Source organism: Kogia breviceps, chromosome 18 (genome assembly GCF_026419965.1).
Source record: "Kogia breviceps isolate mKogBre1 chromosome 18, mKogBre1 haplotype 1, whole genome shotgun sequence".
NCBI classification, from domain to species: domain Eukaryota; kingdom Metazoa; phylum Chordata; class Mammalia; order Artiodactyla; family Physeteridae; genus Kogia; species Kogia breviceps.
Genome location: NC_081327.1, coordinates 45,304,462 through 45,329,328, shown reverse-complemented (window position 1 = coordinate 45,329,328; position 24,867 = coordinate 45,304,462). Strand labels below are relative to the sequence as shown.

At 58.9% G+C, this 24,867-nt stretch overlaps 3 protein-coding genes across 11 annotated transcripts in view; 1 reads left to right on the top strand and 2 right to left on the bottom strand.

The window, feature by feature from the left end:
- IL34 (interleukin 34) overlaps window positions 1-11,641 on the top strand; it is a 69,226-nt gene extending 57,585 nt beyond the window's left edge. For 2 of the 5 annotated variants that reach the window (XR_010837711.1, XR_010837708.1), the window contains one exon: window positions 267-547. The gene's annotated coding sequence lies outside the window, so the exon portion shown is untranslated. Of the gene's footprint in view, window positions 1-226; window positions 720-11,366 lie in introns of those variants that run through there. The other 3 variants (XR_010837707.1, XR_010837710.1, XR_010837706.1) reach the window with 3 other exon arrangements.
- On the bottom strand, window positions 472-21,635 carry MTSS2 (MTSS I-BAR domain containing 2). Of its 3 annotated transcripts, XM_067018724.1 has the most exons (15): window positions 21,492-21,573; window positions 18,444-18,592; window positions 16,662-16,723; window positions 16,500-16,573; window positions 15,570-15,654; window positions 15,394-15,485; window positions 15,226-15,300; window positions 13,758-13,915; window positions 13,440-13,547; window positions 12,399-12,496; window positions 10,437-10,659; window positions 4,645-4,719; window positions 4,168-4,344; window positions 3,817-3,982; window positions 472-3,735 (listed from the first exon to the last, which is right to left on the bottom strand). In XM_067018724.1, exons 4-15 carry the CDS (start codon window positions 16,516-16,518, stop codon window positions 2,954-2,956), a joined length of 2,058 nt encoding a protein of 685 aa, XP_066874825.1. In that variant the 5' UTR covers window positions 16,519-16,573; window positions 16,662-16,723; window positions 18,444-18,592; window positions 21,492-21,573; the 3' UTR covers window positions 472-2,953. The 3 variants fall into 3 exon arrangements, with proteins under 3 accessions (XP_066874825.1, XP_058899916.1, XP_058899918.1); XM_059043933.2 differs by lacking the exon at window positions 18,444-18,592 and having other exon boundaries at window positions 21,492-21,635; XM_059043935.2 differs by lacking the exon at window positions 18,444-18,592 and having other exon boundaries at window positions 10,437-10,563; window positions 21,492-21,635.
- Window positions 21,636-23,307: 1,672 nt separating this feature from the next.
- LOC131744463 (protein VAC14 homolog) overlaps window positions 23,308-24,867 on the bottom strand; it is a 93,809-nt gene continuing 92,249 nt past the window's right edge. For all 3 annotated transcript variants that reach the window (XM_067019382.1, XM_059043930.2, XM_067019383.1), the window contains one exon: window positions 23,308-23,913. In XM_067019382.1, coding sequence (XP_066875483.1) covers window positions 23,833-23,913 — 81 coding nt within the window. In that variant the 3' untranslated portion in view covers window positions 23,308-23,832. The remainder of the gene's footprint in view (window positions 23,914-24,867) is intronic.

The window sequence follows — 24,867 nt, the reverse complement described above, 5'->3', positions numbered from 1 at the left end:
CCTCTTGCTAGGTACAGGAGGCAGGAGGAGGGGTGTGGGCTGGTCTGGCCCTGGGGCCTCGGTCTGGGTCTGAGGATTCAGATGTGGAGTGGTCAGGGCCTTAGCCAGGGCCCTGGAATGGTAGATATTTGCGGGACGGAGTTCCTTCCAGCCCTGCCCCAGCCCCTGAAGCCTTAGCCAGCCTGACTGCGGGGGTTGGGGGGTGTGGTGTGCTTATCTCCCACAGTGCGTCTTGGCCACTGCCCTCTCCCCCCTCCATCTGGCAGCCCCAAGACCGCCCCCTGCAGGGACAGAGCTGCGGCATTCAAAGGCACGGGTCCTGGCACGAGACCTGGCGACTCCTGCACGCCCCCCACCCCCTCATCACAGAACCCTGCAGAGAGCCCCGCCCACAGCGGGGATCTGGGATGGGCAAGGGCTGGGGTGCCGGCAGGTGAGCAGCGGTGGAGGGAAGCCAGGTGGAGTCAGGGGTGTTAATTACAGTACAACTTTATTAATACTGGAATCTTCACAGTGCATTTGTTACTTGTAGCAGTGACTATTTAAATCAAGGAGAGGGTGGGTTGCAGGGGGGTGGGGGTGGGGAAGGAGAGGATCATTTATCCAAAAACGGACAGAAAGAAAAGAAACAAAATGGTTCAGATGGGATGGGGGTGGTGAGGGGGTGGTGGAGGGAAGAAGTAGTGAGTAGGAACCAGGATGGGGGGCCTGGGGTGGGGAAATAAATTAAAAAAAGGAACAAGTTAACAGCACCAGAAAAGTTACTTCAGTCAAAAGACACTTTTTGAAAAGAATATTTCTCTGTACAGAAAGAAAAATGAAACAAAGGTAAAGAAGTCCCCCAAACCAAAGTTTGCGATGCGGGATGGCTGGCTCGGATCCCAAAGGGGTGGGCCTGCAAGGTGGTCACTAAATGGACGCGAGGCGATCAAGGGGATGGAGGAGTTATGTACAGCCGTGGGGTGGGGGGGCTTGGAGGGGAAGGGCGCCACTGGAGTATGGGTGGGTGGGGGGCAGCTGTGCTGCACCCACCCCCCTCCCCAGGGGCAAGCTCTTCCTCATGGGGACTCAGCTCTCCCCCCACCCCACTGCCCCTTACCCTGCTCACATCACATAACGTGCATCTTAAATCAGCCCACCTGGGCAAACCCTGTGGCAAGGGGCGGTGTAAGCCCCGCCCCAAGCCTTCAAATACAGGCCACCTGCTCTCCCGGCCCCTTCCTCGCCGGGCCCTCCTCCAGGTGTGGTGCGCTCAGCAAGTCTCCTTTCTCCGACCTAGCGACTTACAGGTACCGTTCTCCACCCGCCTTCGGGGACCCCGCGGGGCTCCATCCTCTCAGGGGCATCCTTGGTTCCCCACACCCGCCTGGCTGCCGTGCCTGGACCCGAGTTTCCAGCACAAGAACTACCAGGAGCCCGGGCTCCAGCCAGGCCAGGAAAAGCCAGCTCTCCTGACCCTGGGAGGGGCCCCTGCCCCGTGACCCTGCCGCCCTGGTCCTCTGCTCGCCCTTGGCACACATGCTTTTACCTGCTTGGAGCTGGCGCGCAACATGTGCGGGGGCACTCACCACCTCGCTCCCCGCCGCCCGGACCATCCCGGGAGGGCGGCTCCTCTGACAGGAGTCAAAGCTAATCTCCCCCGACTGCCCCCCCCCCACCCCACCCCTTGGTCCGCAGCAGACTGGCAGGAGGCCCAGCCCCCAGCCCTTTCCAACCTCACTGCGGCTTTGCTCCGGACGCTGGAGAGAAGAGCTGCTCTCTGGCCTCCGGAGCCATTAGGCCCTCCTCTTGCCACAGGCCCAACGGCCAGTGTGGGCCCCTCCATCCCTCAGGCACTCTTGGACACACCCTGTACCGTCTACCCTGTCCCCACAAGCAGTCCTTGTCCGGTCAGCTCATTTTATTATGTGTTCATAAAAGAACCCCCTCCCGTCCGCCCCCCACCCCCACCGCCAGCCCCAGAGGTGGCTGAAACCCTCACCAGGGTTGGTCACCACGTGCCCGGATGGCGACGGCATCCGAAAGCAGCTCCTGGGGGACTGGCCAGGTGACCCCTAGCCTCTGGACTCCTTCCCCGCTGCCCAGCCCCACCCTGCCTCCAACCCCAACCACCCCTGGGGGGAGGGGATGCTGCTTCAGGGTCCCCAGCCTCCTCCAAGCAGGTCCCCTGCATGTCTTCCTCAAGAGGCTTGACTTGGGCCCGGGCCCCCTTCCCTGACGGCGGCGACGGCGTCTGGGCTCCCAGCTGCAACCCCGCACCCCGCCCCCAACAGCCAGCCATCCCGTAGAGCTTTCTCAGCAAACCAGATACCTTAGCCGGTTGGGCCCCTGGCCCTTGCACAGCTGCTCCCCATCGGCCCTGCTCCCTGACGGAGAGGAGCCTGGAGAGGCAGAGAGATGAGACGACGAAGGAGGGAGGAGGAGGGGGCTCAGTCAGGGCGGGATGGGCTAGCATTCCGGAAGAGCCCGAGGCCACCGTCCCTGGGGAGATGGTGAGAAGCCGGGCCAGGCTAGCTAAGCGGTGGCACTGCGGGCCCAGCCAGGCCGGTGGGACCGGGAGAGGCCGGCCCGGCCCCGCTGCTGTGGGCGGTGAGCGTGGCTCTGGGGCTCACTCACACCAGGAAAAGGCAGGGCCCGAAAGGAGGAAGAGGAGGGACAGAGTGGGCAAGCAAAGGCTGAAGCAGGCTCCAAATCCAAGTTCCAGGCCCGCAGGCTCCGTCCTGGCGAGGTTTGTTAAAGAAGTCATTTCCTGTTTAAACCTTGAAATCCAAGATGGGTGTCTCTTTCCAATAAAGTAGCTTTGCCTCGTATGACTTTAAAAAAAAAAAAAAAAAAAAAAAAAAAAAAAAAAAAAAAAAAAGCTTGCCTGGCTCTGCTCTCTCCTGTGCCTCTGCTCTGAGTGGCCGCTGCCCACTGACCAGGCCACCTGCCTCGCCCGGGCCAGAGGGTGGGATCACAAGATGCGGGGCGCCGACCTGTCATTGGTGACGGTCCTGCGGAGCCGCACCCCGCGCCGGATGGCCACCAGCATGTCTTCAGCCGGGGGGTCGCTGGTGGCAGCGGGGGGCGGGGTGGGAGTCTCCTCCACGGGGGTGGCCGACAGGGCAGTGGGGAAGGGGAACTGGCCCTCGCCCAGGGCATGGGCGCCTGCCACCAGCTCGCCGAGCTTCTCCACCAGGCTGTGCCGGTTGGCGGCCAGCTGCTGCTGCTGCTGCTCGTCGTCCTCGGCCGCCAGCCCGGCCCCCGGCCCCGGGTAGCTGGCGGCCTCGGGGGACGGGCCGCCCCAGGCTGTGTTGGGCAGGCTGAGCCTCTTCGGGGAGGCCCTGGCCAGGTCCGGGGCCAGGGGCGAGGCGGCCTCGTCAGTGTAGAAGACGCACTCCTCGCTGCCCGCCCGCGTGGGCCCCACGTAGCCGGGGGAGTCGGGCACTGTGGGCGTCTTCACGGGGACGATGGGCGGCCGGATGGGGATGGGGCCGGCGCTGGAGAGGGTGCGGCGCACGGCGGGCTTGGTGGAGGGCGTGCGGCGGATGGTGGCCACGCCAGGGGGTGCGCCCGAGGTGGTGGGCAGCCCAGCGGTGGGCAGCCCCGCAGTGGAGGCCGGGCGCTTGGTCTGGATCAGGCGGCGGTAGTTCTGGGCGATGTTGCTGTTGCGAGGGATGGTGGACGACTTGTCGAACTCGGGTGGGCCCTCCCCGTCTGCGTCCCCGTTCACTGAGTAGCAGTCGTAGTCAGAGCCTGGGGGACACGGGATGCGGTGGGCCTGGGGCCCTGGGGGCCTGTGAAGGCCCAGCCGCCTGCCCCGGCCCCGGGGCCTACCTTGGGAGGGGATGGTGTCCTCGGAGCAGGAGGGCGTGGTGGTCTGCGTGCTGTAGCCGCTTGAGTACTGCAGGGAGTCCCGGCTGCTCTTCTGGTGCTCCAGGCTCAGGCCGCGGGTCAGCACCATGGCCAGGTCACTGGCCGCGGGGGACACCTCCTCACCGTGCTGCGGGTGGTAAGACTGCAGGCTGAAGCCTTGCTCCCCGCTTCCCCCCTCAGCCCGGACTGCAGGCAGCCCCCAACAGGCTGAGCGGTGTGAGCTGGCCCCGCGACCACTTGCCTGGCCTCCTGGAGCTGACCTAGGAGTGACGGTGGGGCCCTGGTTGGGCTGCCCAGGGAGTTGCCGCTTACCTTGGCTGCGATGGTGGCAGGGGACATGCGGGGTCGGGGGGCCTCCTCTCCACTGGGGCCCAGGGTGCCCCCGCTAGCCGGGCCTGGCTCTGTGTCTCGGAGGAGCTCTGCTCGGTCCTTCCTCCGCTGCAGGGTGGTGCCTGAGGGCTGCTCGTGGGGGCCGGCCTTGGCCCAGTCCTGCAGGGCATGGCCAAGGGGGCCCTCACTGTTGCTGAGGTTCAGGGTTTCCAGACCCACATGGGCCCTCAGGCTCACAATCATGGCCAAGGACAGAGCACAGAGGGCGCTGTGACACCCCAGTCCTGCCAGGCCCAGGGGCAGGATGAGGAGCCCCAGGAGGGAAAGATGTGAGCGTGTGGGGAGTGGCTGCAGGTGGTGCCCAGGAGGCCTGTCTCGCGGGGAGCAAGTGCTTTGGGCACGCCCCTCTGGTTGAACCTGGGCCCTCCCTGTGTCCCGCTGCGGGTGGGAAGCACTGACCGTGGTAGGGGAGCTGCACTCGCTGACGGACTGGCAGGTTTCTGAGGCCTCGGAGGACGCCGAGCTGGAGGACTTCTGCCACGCAGAGGCGAGCAGGCAGGCGGATGGGCGGGGAGGCAGGGCGAGAGGAGGGAACAGATCTGGTCACAGCGCTGGCGTGCAGCAGGGCCTGCTGACTCAGCAACCCCACGCCAGGCCCTCCAGGGGCTCAGCGTACGCAGTGGACGGCAGCACCCAGAGCGCACGCCATGGGCAATGACCTGCCCCCTGGCCCAGCCCGATAACCACACACTCTGAGGATTAACAAGAGGACTGGCTGCTGATGGCCTGGATGTGGTGGGCAGGGAAAGAGCGATACTAAGGAGGGCAGCGGGGTGCTGGCTTGAACTGCTGGGTTGCTGTGTCACTGTTTTCTCAGAAGGGCAGGCCTGGGGGAGGAATGGAGTCCAGAGTTCCATCCTATACGTGTTAAGCTGAGCTGCCTGTTAGGTATCTATGCCCAGATGCAATGCAGGCAATTGTATTTACAGTCTGGAGTTTAGGGAGAAGTCAGGTTTGCAACCACAAATCCGGCAGCCGTCGGACAGAATAAGGCCACCTAGGCAGTCGGGATGACGGTGGTTAGAGAAAAGGTTCAAGGATGTCAGGCCGACATTCAGCGCTTTGGAAGAGGACAGCCCAGCGAAGAAGAGTGACAGGAGCTGCTGGTGGTGTGGAGGAGGACCACGAGCAGGTGATGTCACAGAATCAGGGGAAGAACCTGACGTGCCAAGGAGGGAGGGTCAGTTGTGCTCGGCTGCTGGGGGTCCGTGCAGATGAGGCGGAGGGGTGTCTGTGCAGACCTCCAGAACTGTTTCACAGAATAGTGGGGCAGAAGCCCACAGGACCGAGGGTGCCCAGGAGGCTCCTGCTCTGGACAGCAGCAGGAACTAGGTGCCCTGGAGGCCCCCCAACTCAAAACAACAAAGAGGGACTTCCCTGGTGGTCCAGTGGTTAAGTCTCCACACTCCCAATGCAGGGGGCCCCGGTTCGATCCCTGGTCAGGGAACTAGATCCCACATGCATGCTGCAACTAAGACCTGGCGCAGCCAAATAAATAAATACATAAATAACAAAAGAACAGCAACAACAAAGAATGAAGAAAAAAGCAAGGGCAGAAACAGGACCGTGAGGGTCCTCAGGGCAGAGGCTGGCTTCAGCACTGTGGTTGAGAGACTGGGCAAGTGGCAAGGTGGAGAGGTCACCCTGTTGATGACCCAAATTAAACCTGGAAGGGAACTAATCGGTAGCACCTCTCCAGATCCTGTACCAGCCAAGAAAGATTCTCTAAATCATCCTGGTTTAGACTCCCAGATCTTTTTAATAGTTTACGATGAGCCAAGATGACAAAAATAAAAGGAACTAAACTCTACAGGTAAGGATTCGGAGAAAATAATAAACACCTTTAGAATTTTACCAATATAATTGTTAAGACAAAAATAAAAAATGAAAGGACAAAAGTATTTGGAAAACTCAATGGAAAAATTCAACACCCATTCATGGAAAACAAAACACTTAGACTAGCAATAGAAAGGAACTTCCTTAATCGGATAAAGAGTTATCTACAAAAATATCAATACTTTTCTTTCTGAGGTTGGAAAAAGATAAGGATGCCCACTATCACCATTTCTATTTAGCACTGAAAGCTCTAGCAGTGCAATAAAGCATGAAAAAGAAGTAAAAAGCAAAAGGATTGGAAAAGAAGAAAATGGTTGTTTGTAAAAGACATGACTGTGTATGTATTATAGAATATTCAAAAGAACTAATATGTGTTTCTAGCGAGGTTATTGGATACAAGATCAACATAGAAAAAAAATCAAATTGCTAAATATCAGCAGCTAAAACACAAGTAAAAGACTCTGAAAAAGCTGAAATAATTTAAAATAGCATCAATAAACATCAAATACCCAGGGCAAAAAATCCAGCAGTAGATGTGCAAGATCCTCACATGAAAACTGCAAAATATTACTGAGAGAAGGTAAAGCCATAATAAATGGAGAGACATGTAATCCCAGTCAGAATCCCAGGGGTTGTTTTTTTAAGTGAAAACTGACAAGCTGATATTAAAATTTATAAGGAAATGCAAAGGGCCAAAAATTGACAAGGTAATATTGAAGAATATCAAAGCTGGAGGACTTTTATTACCAGATATCAAGATTTTTTGTAAAGCTATTAATAATTAAGATGGTGTGGTACTGGTACAAGAACAGACAAATCAACCAGTGGAATAGAATACAAACTCCAGAAACAGCTATGCATTCACAGACACACGTTTTATGACAAAGGTAACACACTACAGTGCAGTGGAGGAAAAGATGGTATTTTGCAAAAATTGTCAATTAGATATTCATATGGAAAAAGTGACCTCTACCTCACCACACACACACACACACACACACAATCAATTCCAGATGAGCTGCAGATCTAAATGAAGAAAACGAAAAACAAAAAGGCTTTTTCTGGAGGAATACATCTTTGTGACCTTGGAGTACACAAAAATACCTCAAACAGGACAGAAAAAGCAATAATAATTGAAAAAAATGGATAAATTGGACACACATTAAAATTAAGAACTTTAGGTCATTAAAAGACCCCATTAAGGGAGTAAAACAGCAACCCACAGAATCAGAGATTATCAGATGAAAAGACTTGTATCCACAATATATAAGAAATTCTACAAATCAACAAGAAAAAGACAACCTAGGAGAGAAAAACAAGCAAAAGATCTGAACAGGTCCTTCACAAAAAGAGGATATCCAAATGGCCTTTAAAAGTATGAAAAGGTGTTCAACCTCATTAGTCATCAGGGAAATACAAATTAAAAACACAGGGCACTATGATATAACACCTATCAGAATGGCTCAAATGAAAAGGATACCGAGGTCTGGTGAGGAGGTGGAATAGCAGTAAACCACTGCTGTGCTATCCCTGCCCATTTAATTACGGGAAGACATCAGAGACACTCAAGATGAGGGATATTCTACAAAATACATGACCAGTATTCAGAAGTCACTTAAGAGGGACTGAGGAGCCATTATAGACTGGAGAAGCCTAAAGAGACACAATAATAAAATGCAAGGTAGGGTCCTGTGTTGGATCCTGGACTCCTGGACCAGGAAAAGGATGTTAGTGAGAAAGCTGGCAAAATGTGAAGAGTCTGTTGACTAGTTAACAGTATTGTACCTGTGTTAATTTCCTGGTTTTGAAAATTGTTTACTAGTTACATGAGATGTTAACATCTGGGGAGGGTGGGTGGGAACTCTGCACTCTTTTTACAGATTTTCTACAAGGCGAAAATTATTTCAAAATTAAAAAAAAACAAACCCTTAATGGATAAGTTAAATAGCTAGAAAATAGAATAAGTACATTGGAAGATGGACCTGCAGAAATTATCCAGAGAAACAGAGATGGGAAATATGAGAGTGAAGAAACACACAAATGAAAGTAAGAATAAAGAGATAATGGTTGACGGGCTTCCTGGTGGCGCAGTGGTTAAGAACCTGCCTGCCAATGCAGGGGACACGGGTTCGAGCCCTGGTCCAGGAAGATCCCACATGCCGTGGAGCAACTAAGCCCGTGTGCCACAACTACTGAGCCTGCGCTCTAGAGCCCTCAAGCCACTACTGAAGCCTGCATGTCTACAGCCCGTGCTCTGCAACAAGAGAAGCCACCGCAATGAGAAGCCCGCGCACCGCAATGAAGAGTAGCCCCCCACTCGCCGCAACTAGAGAAAGCCCACGTGCAGCAATAAGACCCAACTCAGCCAAAAATAAATAAATTTATAAAAAAAAAATAAGAGATAATGGTTGAAAATTCCCAGAACAGATGAAAAACATGAATACAGAGATAGAGAAACACAAACACACCAAGTGAGGTTAAACAAAAACAAATCCACAATTAGACACGTTGCAGAAAAACTAAAGTGGCCAGAGAGAGAAGTCAGATCATTCACAAAGGCACAACAGTGACTGACAGCGGATGTTACAACCAGCCACAGAAGCCAGAACACGGGGAATACATCTTCCAAATGTGGAAATGGAGTAACTGTCACCCCAGAATTGCATCCTTGGTAAAACTCACTTTAAAGAAAGAGGAAAAATATAAAGCATGTTAACAGATAAACAAAAACTGAGAGTTTACTACTACAGACCCATTCTAAAAGAACTTTTAAAGGACATATTTTACTTTAGAAAGAAGGAAAGTGACCTTAGAAGGAAGATGGGATACAAGGAAAAAATGAACAAAAAAAGTGTAAACACATATGGGTAAATCTAAACAGATACTGTATGTATAAAATAATGATAAAATTAAGATGAAAAATGTCAATCATGGGGACGATTAAAAAGGAGATATATATAGCTTATAAGGGGAGGGAGTGGGTGACTGAAGTTAAAATATACGTTAAGGTCCTTGCATTATTCAGGAGGTGGGGCTGTGACTGCTACGGATGCATGGTAAAATTTCAAGGTAACCTGTAAAAGAAATGAAATAAGAAGTATAACTTAAAATCCAGTAGAAGGAAAATCATGGGGAAAGGAAAAGACAAAAAGCAAGAGAAGTGACAAAAGCAGCACAGACAAAGCAGAATGAACAGAAAGAAAAAAGTAAGACAGAAGTCTAAATATGCCAGTAATCATAATAAATGTGAATGGACTAAAAATGTCAAATAAGAGATTGTCAGATTGGATAAGAAAAGAAAATCTAGGCATATGCTGTTTATAAGAGACTCATCTAAAACATAAGGACATAGTGAGCTTAAAAGCTAAGAGACAGAAAATGATACAATATTGAGCAAAATAAAGCTGAAGGAGCTGTAGTAATAATACCAAAACAGACTTTAAGCTAGAAAACATAAAAGTAACAGAAGATCAACTACATCAGGTTAGGAGATTCAGTTCACTAAGAAGAGTTAACATTTTAAAGTTGTATGCACCTAATAAAATAGTCTCAAAATATATAAAGCAAATGGATAGAACTATATGGGAGAAAGGAACAATTCCAGCTTTTCAATTATTGATAGGTAAAGCAGACAGGAGTGAATGGGGAATGAGGTAAGAGGTGGTCAGTGTGGACAAGTCTTTTGAGAAGTTTTGCTGTGAAGGAGAGGCTAGGTGGCTGGAGGAGAACATGGAGGAAGGGAGGGCTTTTAAGATGGATGATACTAGAGCACGTGTTTGTGTACTGACAGGAATGCGCCAGCAGAGGAGGGGAGACTGGCAGTGCAGTGGGGCCATCCTTGGGCAAGAGAGCAGGAAAAGAGAATGCTGAGCTCAAATGGAGGCACTCGCCATGATGGGGAAGGACAGCACCCTGGGCGTGTGGCCTGACCTCCCTCTGTCTTCTGCTGTAGTTCCTCTGTTTCCATCTCACTGAGGCTGCAGGACCTGAGCCTGCATCTGAAGAGATTCTTGAGCCAGTCTCTGTGTTCAGAATGAGCTGGCCAAAGTGTGGAGAAGGGGGAGGATGTCTGCAGATCCTGGGGCTCCCGGGGGTGCCTCCTAGGGCCAGCCACTCCATCACAGCCAGCCTATGCAGGGGGAGGGTCACAAGGTGCCAGAGCTGGTAAGCTGCTCCAAGACCTTCCAACTCTCCTTAGCCTTGAGGCAGTGAGTTCAGGTTGGTACTCAATGTGGTGGCCCTGGGGACCTCCAGGGCTAGTCTCAACAGCTGTAGGTGGCCTCCGACGTGGATAGCCTGAGGCTGGCATGAGGCACTGCACCCTGCCCCGGGGGGTTTGGCAGATGCCCCCTCACCTGGCTGGTGATGTCTGAAGGCATGGGCGAGGGGGGCTTGGAGTAGGTGGCATCCTGGGAGATGAAGCCAGAGTCGTGGGAGGAGACGCTGGAGAGGCGGGCGCTGGCGGTGGCCGGCTGTGCCAGGCTGCGGTAGCGACAGGTGGAACCGGGTGAGTATGTTTGGGCACCCCCAGGCCACGGGGCTCCGCCACCCTTGGCACTGCTACTGCTGCTGGGGGCGCTGGGGGAGTGAAGGGGGGCGCACAGCAGCCAGACAGGGAGACACAGGGGTGTGTGTGGAAGGGCAACAGACGAGGGTGGGGGAGAGAGGTGAGGGGCAAAGGAAGGAAAAGACAATGTCAGACTACAAGGTCCTGAGACCAAATTGCCACAGAGGAGCTGGGTTCCAGGACTGTGGGACAGGGTGGGGCCTGGGTAGGGGACCACACTGAAGAGTTGGCCCAGCGCCTGCCCCTGGAGCACCCCAGTGCTACCTCCTACTCTGCCATCAAGAACAGTAGACCTTAGGTTAACAAGGAGGAAACTGAGTCACCCAGCATCAAAGAGTTTCCCGGTTAGGCTACAACCAGACATAAGTCTGATCATGACCTGTCTTCTCAAAGTCTGATATTTGCCATCAAATCCTAATTGAACGTCTGCTGCATGGTGACGGTCTGTGTGGGTCTTGGACTCACTACTGCCCTCATCCTTTCTGCCCCCTGAAGGGTGTCCAGCCCTCTGTGGTTCATATCCTCTATGCAACCATTTCCTCCCTGGGCAACGTTCCTGGCAATGAAGGTCGCCTTCCTCCTGAGCGTGACCGGGAAGGTCCCCAGCCTCCACCCTTGGTCATGGGTGTCCCCTGCAATCAACTCTCCCCTCCTGTGCCAGTCACCCACCCGGGGTCTGAAGAGCTGCCAGTTGACGCGGACCCTCCTCTCCCTACAGGAGCAGCTGACTGCTGTGCCTGGCTTACCGCCCATGCCCCGGTTGCCCAGCCAAGGTGGATCTGGGGAAAGGGTGCCTGGCACAGAGGGGTCTCCCCGCCAGTAACTCGCGCTGTTGCTCACGGCCCTCCCGCCGAGAAGCCCTGAACCTTAAGTAGCTCTCCAAATCCCACCAAGGAGTGCTCCTGAGCCTGAGCCTGACCGGTGATTGAGCAAGACCTTTGGCCTCTCCCTGGCTCTGCAAGACCTCGGGGCCCAGCTTAGGCTGAGGTTTGGGTCTGTAGCAGCTGCCCAGGCACCAGCTGTCAGGAACCAGCCAGGCTGCAGTGTCCATAAGGTAATAAGCCTGTAGCCTCAGCACATGTTCCCCAAAGCCTCCACAGCCCTCCCCCTCTTAGATTCTTACGATTGCCCCAGCACTGTGTTGAGCCTGGCAGAGTCTAGTAGTTAAATGCTGGGATTCTGTACCTCAGCTTCCCCTTCTGTGAAATGGAGACAACACCATACCTGATACGGTGGTGTTAGGATTCAATGAAGAAAATGCATAAAGCATTTAGCACAGCACCTGGTGCATACTTATTGCTCCATAAACAAAGCTGCTGCCCCTCCGCCCGCCCCCAACACACGCCTGCACCAGCAGCAGTCTTGCGACGAGAGTAGTTTCCCCTATGCTTGCAGATTCCTTGATGACGTAGGAGTTGTGTGAATTCTGGGGTCCTGAGGCTATTTTTTTTTTTTTTTTAAGCGGTACGTGGGCCTCTCACTGTTGTGGCCTCTCCCGCTGCGGAGCACAGGCTCCGGACGCGCAGGCTCAGCGGCCATGGCTCACGGGCCCAGCCACTCCGCGGCACGTGGGATCTTCCCGGACCGGGGCACGAACCCGTGTCCCCTGCATCGGCAAGCGGACTCTCAACCACTGCGCCACCAGGGAAGCCCCTGAAGCTATTCTTGATGCAGTTTTGGTGGGACCTTCCTGATTCCTTGCTGCAGTACCCCTGCCCCTCCCTGCACCCCCCTTCAGCCCCCCACTGACCTGCACATACTGGACTTCCGGGAGCTGGAGCTGCTGGGCGATGAGGGTGGGGTCTGGTAGGACCAGCTGTAGTCCGAGCCCTTCAAGTCTTTGATCACCTGGGTGGGGACATGAATGGGGTCACTGGAAGCAGCCCTGCCCTGCAGAAAGCCTCATCATTTCCCTGGGTCTCCCCTCTGAGGGCTAGTAGGGCCAGAGGCCCCCTGCTGTCTTCCCAATTGAGAACCAGGACCCAAAGGAGATCCCTGGGAGTCTGAAGCCCCCTGCCCCCGAGCCTTTTCCTAACACAAGCTCCTCACTCAGGGGCGGGAAGCAGGGCTGCCAGAGGGCCGGGGGGGAAGCCTGGGGAGATTCCGCCCCCTCTGCTTCGCAGGGAAGCTGCACAGGCCAGGACACGGGAGAGCCTGGTGCTCCTGAGGACTCACTGTCGCTGGCAGAGGAGCCAGGCCAGAGTGACCATGAAGGACACCACGGGGTTCAAATCCTGGCTCTGCCCTGCTCTCGGGCAAGTTCCTGGGTCTCTCCTGGGTTTCTCCTGTGAAATGCAGCCAATCATTCCTATTTTAGAGGGCCACTGGGGTGAATGAATGAGGTGACCCATGAGAAGTGCTCCGTGTGGGCTGGGCACACAGTAGGCACCTAGTGAGAGCAACGCCACGGTGCCGTCAGGTAGGGCTGACCCTGGTGCAATGGGAGCACGGTGGTGAGAGGTGAAGTGGGCAGGGCGGCACGTGGGGGCAGGAGCGTCTGGGTCTAGGGGAGCTGACAGGTGTGGGTGTGGATGGCAGGTAGGCATCATCAGATCTTGCTTGCTCAGGGGGATCCTGCGGATCTGGGACGTCCACCCGTCTGCTCTCGATGTAAGGCCCCCAGTGGGTCCTGGGCACACCACCCCTCACCTGGGCAGATGCTCCTAGATGCCCACAGAAGGTGGCCCTCTGTGTCCAGCTGCTTCCCCCAAATGCTGTCCCCTTTTCTCCTCTATCATCCCCAACCAAGGGCAAGCCATCCCCTCCTGTCCTGTCCCAGGGCTGGCCGCACCTGCTCGCTGGCGGGGGGCAGCTTGTGTGGCTCCGCGGTCAGCACCACCAGGTCATCGATGATGCCCTGCAGGTGGGTGATCTCTCCCAGCATGGTCAGCTCGCCGTTCTGATGGAGCAGTGAGTCAGCCTCTCGGCCCCGCCCCTGCCCACGCACCCCGGAGGACCAGGCCACACCAGGTCTCCCCTCCCTCACTCCTTCCCACCAACCAACGCTGCTTGGGCTGATGGAGGCTCCCAAATCATGGTTCTTGGGAACCCCTCAACTAGCCCAGTGGTGGAGATGCTCAGAACGCCTCTCTGTCCCCGAGGAACCCACCACCACAGGCTGCAGGAAGGTGATGAAGGTGCAGAAGCGGCCGCGCTCCTCAATCAGGGCCCGGCGCACCGCCTGCTTCTCCGTCTCCTCCAGCAGCAGGTACATGTCGTTCACGTCCTGCAGGGCACTGTCCAGCTGGGGCTGCAGGTCTCCTTTCCCTGGAGGGGTTGGGAGGAGAGGCCACGCTGGGGATGCCGGCCTGGCCCACTGTATCCACAGCTCAGACCCTGTGGTGGTGTCCCTGGCCGTGGGGCTGGCCACTGCCATGGGGGCCAGGGACTGGGGAGAGCAGTCGGGGTGCTGGGGCTGGTGGAAGGGCTGGTCCCCAGAGCAGACAGAGAGGACAGAGAAACAAAGCACACAGGAAAGATACCAAAGCCGCGAAGCCACCCAGGTCCTGGGGTGAGCAGAGCCCCGGGCAGCCCCAGGGCCGCCCTTGGAGCAGCTGTGCTCAGGAGAGCCCAGTGGCAGCCTCCACAGGAGCTGAGACCTCCACCGCCCAGGATACCCTCACTGCCCGTGGGATGGTGGCCCCTCGCGTCCCAGGGCACAGGGAGGAGGAAGGGAAGCAGGACAAAGTAGAGTGTGGGGGGTCCGGCTGTAGGCCAGGCCACGAGGGGGTGTAGGGGCCAAGAGGGCTAGGGGCTGGGCCCAGGGGACAGGGAACGGGGTGCCTCCGTGTGGGTCCCCACTCAGCTCAGGGAATGATCCACAAGGACGGCAACAGCAACACCAAGAAGCGGCGAGAGAGACAGGGAGAGGCGAGAAGATGATGTAAAGGAGACAGCGAGACAGGAAGTGGGGAGGCAAGAGGTAAGGACTCTGGGAGGGCCTGGCGGGGGCGGGACAGCCAGGGCCTGTGTCCCCACCCTGCCCGGTCCAACCCCTCTTGGACTGGCAGACTGACCCAGCAGTGGCCCCGGACTCATCCCTGGCCAGGGGCCCCAGGGGCCCCAAGGGGACTGTGCCCCAGGTCCCTCCCTCGCTGGACCGACCGCCTTCCTCGCTCTTCCTTGGCCTGGAGAGGCTCCTTCCAATGGCCCTGAGCTGGGGGAGACAGACAAATGCGACAAGGACGGGAGGAGCAGCTGGAGGAACGGACATCTGACTTACCAAGTAGCTCTACAGGAAGGATTGGGACGAGGAGAGGAGAGGAGAGACAGAGAAAGAAAGAATGTGTGAAAGACAGCCGGATGGACAGAGCCACTCCTGGGGGTGGGGCGCGGGGTCCGGGGGTGCCTGGGCCTGTTGGGCCTGCTGCCGCCTCCCTGGGAGGGGAGGTCCTGGGTCGGGTCTGGGCTGCAAGATGTGCTCCCTCCTCTGTCCCACCCAACAGGTTGGAGGATCCTGTGTGCGGGATAGGGCCCCTCAGGCCAGGATGCTGCCCTGGGGAGCCCCACAGGGCGGCGGGGGACACGGAGCGGGGCCCCGTGGGGCTGTGCCTCTGTGGGCCAGCTCTGGGCTCTACCTTTGCGTGCTTTCTTCTGCAGCTTCAGCGTGTCTGAAGATTTCTTCTTGATCTCATGTCTGGCTCGTTTGTACTCTGTGCAAGGGATGAGAAAGGAGCCCTGTGACGGCGGTTTCCGCCCAGTGGGGGGCGGGAAGCACGGCTGCACGGGCCGAGCCCCAGACCTACCTTTTGCGTGGTCCTTGTCCAGCTGGTTGGCCGACTTCTTCCAGTCCTCGATGCGCTCCTGCAGTGGGTTGATGAGGCTCTCCAGGAGAGCACTGTGGGCGGGGGCAAGAGGGTCAGGGCCACCATGGAGGTCTCCCCGTGACACGCCCCCCTCCCCGACCGCAGCGCCCACTCACTTGGTGAACTGCCGCAGCTTGGTCTCGATGCTGCGGTGGCGCATGCACATGCGCGTGAGCGCCGAGCCGATATCCCGCGTGGCCCCTGGCGAGGCAAGTGCGCAGCGTGTGAACGGGCCCGCCGGGGCTTCTGCAGTCCTGGCCTCGCACCACGAGGGGGCGCACCGGCCCGCGAAGGCCAAGCCGGCACCCCGCGCCCCGCCCCCCAGCTTTCCGCAATCCTGCCGGCCCTAGCAGGCGACTTGATCTCTTCTCAGTATTTACCAAGGCCCTCCTCCGTACGGGACCAAGGTCCTGCCCATCCTGGCTATGCCAGCCTCCTGCAGCTGCGGCTGCTCTGCTGGTCGGGCCAGGAGCTGCCCTTCACCCCAGCTGGGAGAGGCTGGCATCAAAGACCATCCAAAGAGCCAACCAAAATCCCCTACCAGGAACCCCCTCCAGGTGTGCCCAGATGCAGGTGTGAGAGTGCCAGCACGCGCCCACTGCCTTGGTTCTCACCCCCCGAAGGAGCAGGGGACCCAGGTCCCTGCTACTCGGACCAGAATGCAGAGGAGACGCCAAGGCCAACAGGGAATGTCCACCTGCCCTCTGTGCTCTCAGAAGGGCAGAAGGGGGTGGAAAAGAAGCCACAGTCAAACTCACCGTAGGGAAGCATGAACAAGTGTGGCTGAGGGGTCAAACCAGCCGCCCAGAAGCGAGAAGGCATTCCCCCTTTGTAACATCCTGTCATCTTTCGCCCACTCCTGCCTGCATGCCTCTAATGATGAGAGGCTCACTCTCTCCACAAAAAGCCCATTCCATTAGGGAGCAGAACTCAAGGTCCCGACTCTGGGCCTGGTGTCCTCGTCCCGGTTCATATTCCACTCAGCCTTTCCAGCTTCCAAGCCCGACCTGGGGCTTCCCCAACCTCCAGCCGTGCCCCCTCCCTACCTCGGGTGTTGGTGGCCATGTCAGCCACTTTCTGGAAGGCATCCAGGAAGGCCACAGCAGCCAGCACAGTGGTCCTGGGGAGATGGAGAGCGGGATGGTCTGTGGGTGAGGTGTCTTTTCTACCCATTCCCTCCCCAGCTGGGGCACCCTCAGCAGCCTCACCTCAGCTGGGAATGCAGCTTTGTGGCCTTGGAGTTGAAGTCCTCCCAGATGGGGTAGGAGCTCTGCAGAGGAGATGGGAGAGGAAGGGAGACTCTGTGAGGACTGCAGGGCTCTACCTGGGCTGGGCTCCCCACATGCCTGGATCCAGACTCTGGGCAGTTTCTGAGACGGCAGCCCTGCCCCTGCGGAGAGGAAGGCTCCTGGGCTCTCTAGGGGGACAGGCGACCAAGGACAGAGACCTGGGGCATGAAGAAGGCCCGGCCCTGGGAACAGGCACCTTTGCCCATTCCTCCCTTCCTGACAGTCAGGAGCTCTGGCCCACCGTCTGCAGTGGTGGCCCACATCCTCGGCGGAGATGGAAACAGTGAATGGCAGGTCCTGTCTCCTCGGGGATGGGAGGGGCCTGGCAGGGGATCTGGGCTGAGCCACACGAGGGGCACTATGTTCCCCCGACACAGCCCAGGATGGTCCACACGGCACGGGGGCGGGGGCGGGGGCAGAGGCACAGTGCACAGTGCCAGGGCTCAAGGCATGCTAGGTCTAAACTGGGGCCTCTGGGGCCCCCACCCTGTGCCCTGGAAGCAACTGCCAGCCTGGCCATCCATCCATCCTGGGCCAGCAGAAGTGGCTCCCAGGCCCAGGGAGGCTATGGCTGCTTCAGAGCCTGGCCAGCCTGCCTGGGACAGTCAGGCCCCAGGCTGAATGGGGCCTTGTGCGGCCAACAGAGCCACCTTTCTCCACCCCCAGCTCCCCTCCCCTCCTGGGGACACAGTGTGGCCTTTATCCCAGCCTGGCCCAAAGTTCTGAGTTAGGAGGGGGTTTCCCAGTAGGGAAGCCAGGCTCTTGGTGATCAAGTTGTCCAGTGAGATCAAGGGGTTTTTCTGGCTAATGGGCCCTCGCATGGCTGTTGGGTCCTGGCCCAATGGCCCCGTGGAAGACTTGATCCTTGAAGGGGAGCCTCAGGCCGGCAAAGCCCCTAGCCCCAAAGCGCTGCCGACCTTCCCTTCCATGTGGGACGGGACGCTGGGAGCTGGGGCTTTTCCAGTGGAAAGGGGGAAGGCAGAGACCCCAGTCCCCAAGGCCTCAGAGGGAGGCTTTGCCGGGCTGGAACCCCAGGGATAGGGCCAGCCTGCAGGGGTGGGGAGGACAGGGCAGCTTCTGGGAGCCTCAGAAACTCCCTCCCCTCCCAGCCCAGCCCAACCAGTGGCCAGGGAAAGCAAATATTTGAGAAGTTCACACAGGCTGGAGCGGGAAGGGGGAGGCTGCGCGTGGGCTGTCTCTGTGCGGCGCAGCTCAGGGTAAAGGAGCCCCGGAGGACGCCCCCGACAGTCCTGAGGGCCTGGCACCCTCCCTCACCTCAACACCCTCAGCCCTAAGCCTTGCCAAGACCTCCAGGGAGGAGGGATGATGCTGTGGGTACAGGGGTCCAGAGGCACGGTCCTGGCCCCCAGAAGCCTCTGGGCAGTCTCAGAGGGCAGCAGGCTGGGAGAAGCTGGGAAGACACAGGTCCCTACCCCACTGAAGTCCCTGGCTGGGGCCCACTCCGACACTTCTGCCCAGCCAGGATCGCTCCATCCCAGACCCTCACAGCCTTGGCTTTCCCGGTGGAGAGGGCACAGGATGGGGCATGGGGGAGGCCAGGCCCGGTCCCTCATCAGCAGGTGGACAGGAGCACCTCTAAGGACCTGAGGCCCCACCCCCCACTGGTAACTCATGAGGACCCCAGAGGTGAGGTTGAGGGGCCGAAGCAGCCAGGGCCCCAGGGGTGTCCTCAGTCTTCACCTGGACCTGTGCCCTCACGTGGGCCGCACCCTGGCTGTCAGGTTCTAGGACTCTGGGTTGTCATCACTAGTGACAGGGACTGCTAGTGTCGATCAAGAGCGTGCGGTGGGCCAGGCACTGTGTGGTCGCATGGAATCCTTACAATGACCCTGTGAAATGAATACTGTTGTCACCCTCATTCTACAGATGAGGAAACTGAGGCTCACAGAGATTAACCGGCTTGCCCAAGGCCATCGAGTGCCAGGGTCAGGATCTGATCCCTTGTCTGACTGGTCACTACACATCAGGGATTTCCCCCCCCACTTCCAGGATGTGGGGAGACGAATATCTGGGCATCAAGGGTGGGTAGGGGGCAGGAACTACATGGATTGGAGAGGTGACATGCTCACTAGAGGTGCTCAAGTGGATGGAACGAGACCGATACAGAGGCTGTGGGGCCCCAGGCCCCCGGCCCCTGGCCACTATCTCTGACTAGGCCCTGGGCTGTGCAGGTGAGCAACTCAGGCTGCAATCCCAGAGAGGGGGCTTTCTGGGTGGCCTTGGGCCAGGGCGTCCTCTCTGAGCCTGTCTGCTCACCTGTAAGGTCAGGATGGGAAGTGCACCGATGTCAGCAGGTCAGTATGGAGACTGCATGGAAAGCACTAGTACAGTGCCCGGCACACAGTAAATGCTAGGTTAATGCTGGCGGACAGAGCAGGCACTTGACCCCTGCTTCTCTGCCAGGAGCCTCTCCCACCTGGCCAGGGCCTATGTGTCCAGGTGACACTCCCCACTCTCGAGGGCAGGCAAAGATTATGACCCTGTTTTCTGGACAGGCCAGTGCTGCTGAAGGTGAGGCCTGCGGCTGAGGCAGAGCCCTGGGTGCCACACCCAGCCCTGTCATCTTGGGCAAGTGCCTGCCCTTCTCTGGGATTCGATGGGCGTCTGAGCTAAATGAGGCACAGCAGGCCGGGAAAGCTCCCGAGGGCCCCTCCCAATCCCTGAGCTACTGTCCTCCTCCAGGCCCCCCAGGCTCCAGGTGTAGGCCCTCCTCCCCCACTCTGCCTCTCCCACACCAGGGTCTGGGCCCCCAGGAGGACCACGGTGTGCTGTTGTGGGGCCTTTGGCCGTGCGGTGGCTGTGCTTGCCCTGTGTGGAGGGGCCTCACAGGTAAGCTCAGCCTCCTCAACCTGGCCACGTTCCTCTACGGAAACCCTGCTGCTTCTGTGGCTCAGGCCACTGAAGGAAACAGCCAGAAGCTGTCCCTCAAATCCAGATGATCGACCTCCAGGTGGCCCGGTCCCCTGCTCTGTCCCTGGCCCAAACACATGCACGTGTCGTAGGTATATCGGCACTTGGCATCACCGCAGGTGAAACCTCTCCCAGTTTGCTTCCGCATGTCAGAAAATCCTGCCTCAATCACTTGTTACAATCTGGGCCCATTTGCTTCTATCTCATCCCGAAGTTCCTTGCAAATTGCCTGGAGAGGGAGGGAGGCAGTCCTGCCCCTCTGCTCTGTGCAAAAGCTGCTGCTCTCTGCAGTGTTTGTGGAGAGGATGCCAGAAGGAGGAGGGTGTGGGAAGGTCCCCCCCTCTGCCAGCCCTGGGAATGGTTGGGGGAGGGTTGTCTGGGCAGTTTGGTCCCAGGAAGGAAACCTAGTACCAGGGCTGTGATGTCCACAGGGCAGGAGGGGCTGCTGAGGGCAGAGAGAGGCCAGGACTTTTGGGGGGCCGGCAGAAGCAGCTTGGAGTGGAGCTGCAGGGGACGGAGCTCTCAGGGGAGCACCCTATACAGGGGCAGTGAGTAGCACCTATGCATGCTGCTAACCCTGTAGTTCCCAGTGTGGGTGGCTCCAGTTCTCTTGGGGGTGGCGGGGGCGCAGGGATCTGGCAGCTGCCCCTGGGGCTGTTCCCCTGGCAGCACTGGGAACCCCCCCGAAGGCCCTGCTTGGGCACTGTGGTGTGTCCTCCCGGGGTCTGCGACATGTTGTGTACTTGGGAGTGTGAGATAGGTTGTGAGGGCGGGGGTCTGACGAGTTCCCAGTTCTCTCCCCTTCTCTTCCCCTGCCCCACAGACCTGCCCAAGAGGGGCAGGATAGAAACGCTGCTTCCTGGCCCCCGTCCTGTCATCGGAGCTGCCCTTCCTCTCTGCCTAGTCAGCCTGGGCCGGCCCTGCCAAACCCTAGCCTCTTTGGGGGAGAGGATCCCCCTCACTCCGTAGACCACCAGTGAGGGGTGAGGTCAGGGAGTGTCCAGCAGTCTCCTTAATGACCTTGAGCCATTCCCAGGCCTCAGTTTCCCCACCTGGTGAGCCAGCGGTGGGCCAGGAATTGGTGGCCCGCTGCAGCCTGGCCCTGGGCAATCATGGGGAGGGGGGTTGGAGCTGACAGCCTGAAGCAAGAGTAGCCCTTCCCTGGGGTTGCTCCATCAACCCAACCTTCTCCCTCCTCCTCCCAAGGTGGGGACAGAAGCCTTGGGATGCAGGAACGCTCATCGTGGAGACCTTGGAGTCCTGGAGCTTGTTTTGGGGGACCCGGGCAGCGGGTGCGGAGGCCGAGGCCGGCAGGGAAGGAGTTAACGGTTCCCTGCTTTATTATTTTTCCCTGCTTTGGCGGTGACAGCATTGTCTGGGCTCCCGGGCCGTCGTGGGCGGGGGAGAGGGGGGGGGGATGGTGGTGGTAGGGGGCGGAGGCCGGAGAGACCCCGGGCCCGTTAAAGGGCCGTGGAGTCGCTCCCGGAGCCAAACCCCATTCATGGTTTGGGGGTCTGGGGCGCGGGGAACCCGCGTGTGCGCAGGCTCGGGTCGGGTCCCCAAGAGGGCGCTGCGGCCCGGGCGACCCGGGGCTTGGACCCCGGGCACCGCACGGACACCCCGACACACGAGCACCCACACCCCCCAAGACGGGCACCCAGAGACCCGGGCGCACGGCAGTCGCAGGCCAGGCGCGCTCAGACAAGGACAAACAGACACGGCGGCGCACGGACACAGCGGGGCACGGCTGCCCGCCGCCACGCGTCCCCAGAGGGGGCACGCGCCCGCAGGGCCGCCAGCCCCGCCGCGCCCCGTTACCTTCATGTCGTTGACGATGGCCTGGAAGAGCCCTCCCAGGGCGCCGCACTCCTTCTCCGCCGTCTCCATGCTCGGGCCGGGCGGCAGCGGCGGCGGCGGGGCGCAGGCTGGGTGCGGGGACCCGGGCCGCGGCGGCTTCCGCTCCGAGGCCGGGTCGGGCCTGCAGCCTCCGGGCTGCGCTCAGCGGCCTGCCGCGCCGCGCTCGGGGATTGCGGGCCGCCGCGGGGCGGCGCGGGCCATGTCGCGGCGGGGCTGGCGGGCGGCGCGGGGGGCGCGGCGCGGGCAGTTGGCGGCGCAGCCTCGGCGCGGGGACTGGAGCGGCGTCCGTAATCCGAGCCGCCGAGGCTTGGACGTCACGTGGACGCGCGGAGGGAGGGCCAAGGGGAGGGGCAGGGCCGTGGCGGGAGGGGTCTGTGGGAAAGACCGGGTGAGCTCCGGCCCATTCACCAGGAATGGAGCCCGGGCTTTGAAATCCGAGCCCCGGCGCGGCCAAACTGGTTGGGCTAGAGGGCCCGTTAGGCGCAGGCGCCACCGCGGTTCGGGGGCGGCGCTGGGGCGGGGCGGGGCTGCCCGGCTTGATCGCGGGAGTGGGACCAGTGGTTGGGTGCCCGCTCCGGGAAGGTGCCTAACACCACCACCCCCCTCCAGCCTTTGGTCTCTGGCCAGTGTGTGTGTGGGGGGTGTGTGTGTGTGGGGGGGGTGTGCGTGTGGGGGGTGTGTGTGTGTGTGTCGGGGGTGGGTGTTCCCGCGCTTTAAGAAGAGGGGGGCAGGCTGGGGTCCTCGGGGCGCATCCCGTGGGATGGGTACACCACACTCAGCAGGGGCACACGGTGCCCTGGAGGCCGCCCGCCTTGGAACATTTTTTCCCCCCGGCACAGAAGGGTTTGGACCCTCCTCCGGAAGTTCTCTGGCTCCTTTTCCAAGCAGTGCCAGTACTGATGCTACCTGCATGGGGTGCCCCAGGCCGGGCCTTTGGGGATGGTGGTGTACTGGTCCTCAAGCAACCTCTTTCCTCGGGTTGGTGCCGTGTGGGACCAGCAGAACAGAGGTGGGCCACTGTCCCCAGTCTCTGATGCCAGGGTACCCACGTATGAGGATGCATGTGTGTGTACGTTGGCCATGGCGAGTTCAGTCTGTCATCCTGTTCTGGAGACTCCAGGCAGGGAAACCCACCCTCCTGGCCCTATGCTGGGGCTCTGGGGAAAAGCCCGCACAAGATCCTTCTCTTCTATTCCACAAGAGCCACTTGGAAGATCATTAGGCCAATCTGAGGCTTCCCAAAGCCTGGGGTCAGGTGGACTCTGGCTTATAGGTTTGGTGAGCTAAGACTCATTTAGCCAAATCAAGGGGTGGGGATGTGGGAAGCCCACCCCCTGCCCCGCCCAACTCCCTGCCCTGGTCTGGGCCTTCCCCTCCATCCCCAGTGACCTGGAATGTTCTGCAGTGTGCCCCTTCATTCAGAACCTCCTGAGGCTCACGCAGTTCATCTGTCTAGTGGGGACATGTCCCATGCCCGCCGGGCGGGGTGTTGTCAGCATGGAAAAGTCAGATTAGGTGCCTGAGAAGGCAGGGTTCAGGGGGCCAGGCCAGTGCTCGGTGCTCTCCAGGAAGAAGGGGCTGGTTCTATAGAGGTGAGGGCTGGGCCCAAGGCCCACACCCCAGTCAGGTGAGTGTGCAGAGAGCGACCAGCCTCTCCTGGCAGAGCCAGCACTCCTGGGACCACCATGAGAACAAATCTCTAGGACAGGCAGCAAGGTCCTGGGGCAACTGCAGCATCAGGCGGGGGCAGGCACCCACGGGAAGGAGCAGGCCGGGCACGGGTTGCGTTTCTTTATTGGGGCAGAGGGTGCGCCATTCATATGGACCTCTGTGCTGGTCCCTGTGTGCACAGATGTGTATACACATATGTACACACACATCCACAGGAGGCCAGAGCTCTGGTGCGCTGGGGAGGTCAAGCTCTTTTACAAGAGGGCATTAGAAAGAACCCGATTCCAGAAAATGGGGGCGTCTGAGGCTGCGGCCTCACCCTGGCGGGAAGCCAGCTCTGTCGGAATGCCAGAGTGCAGCTGACTGCGCTGGAGGGCCTGTGAGGGGAGCTTGGGTGGACAGAGCTTCCAGCCCCCTACCCTGCCCCGCGCTCGTGGCCAGGCCCAGCCCTGCCCCTGAGGCAGGTCCTCGGGCTCTGAGGGGAGGGGGCCTGAAGACCCCAAGTGCTCCACGGGGCCACTCCTTGGGCCCTTCTCCAGGGCAGGCCTATCAGAGGACAACCCTCCGGTCCAGGTGATCCGCACGCCCACTCCGCTGGTGCCTCACTTCCAGGTGCTTCTTCTGGACCCTTTCAAAGTGCTGCAGCAGCTCGGCGTAGTCGATGCTCGGGGAGTCTGCTTTCTGTGACTTGGGGGCTGCCTTCAGACCGTCTCTGGGGAAAGGGAGCAGGAGGGCTCAGCGTCAGTGTCTCAGCACATGATGGGGCTGCTGGAGCGGGTCAGCATCAGCCACAGGAGGGCAGTGGGGTCGGTGCAGGGCCACAGGCTGGGGGAGCTCGACCTCGGGGAGTCTGTCCACCTCAGGCCCAACGACCCTTCCCCAGCAGTCAGCCCCAAAGGGCAGGGAGCCCTGTGAGCATGCCCTCCCCCACAGTTGGTGGGACCAGTCAACACTGCTGCTTGGATAGGGCCTTCAGCCTGCGGGCTGGCAACAGTGCCCAGAGCAGGCATCACATCGGGAAGCATTTCCTGTTTATGAGTGGCTCCCTTTGGGGTGAAAGCCAGGGCTAGGAGCCAGCCAGGAAGCCAGCTGGGGCCTGGAACAGGGTCCAGGGAGAAGGGGGAGGAGGCAGCCTGGCCCTTTCTTTGGGGCAGGGCTAGGCCCGGGGACCACAGGGATGGCTGAAGTCTACTGGCCCTCAACTTGGCAGGACATCTGTTTTTGAGTGTCGGGGCCCAGAGGCCTGCAGTCACCCTCTGTCCCTGCGGAAGGAGAGCTGGTCTCCCCACTGGGCAGCTGATGCCTCCGGGAACTCCTCTTGCGAGCACCCTCCCCAGTTGCTCTGCACCGCCTCACAGCTTGTGCACTGCGTGACTGCCGCGGGCCTGATGCTCCCTATAGTTGGGCAACGCGCTAGCCCTGCTGTCCCCTTCAAGCCCAGTGTTTAGCTTGCCCCGGGGGACTAGATCCACTTGGGCCCCTGTCCCATTCCTAATCATCACCCCAGCAGAGAGTCCCAAGAAAAGACTCTGCTTCTCCCTCATGCTGGCCTCACTGGAAGCAGATCTTTGTGGGCTGGGAAGGATCTGCTTCCGGGCCCTGGGGCCTAGTGGCCCTGGTAAGGGATCTCATGAAGGTTGTGGGATGATCAGCTAAGCAGAGAATC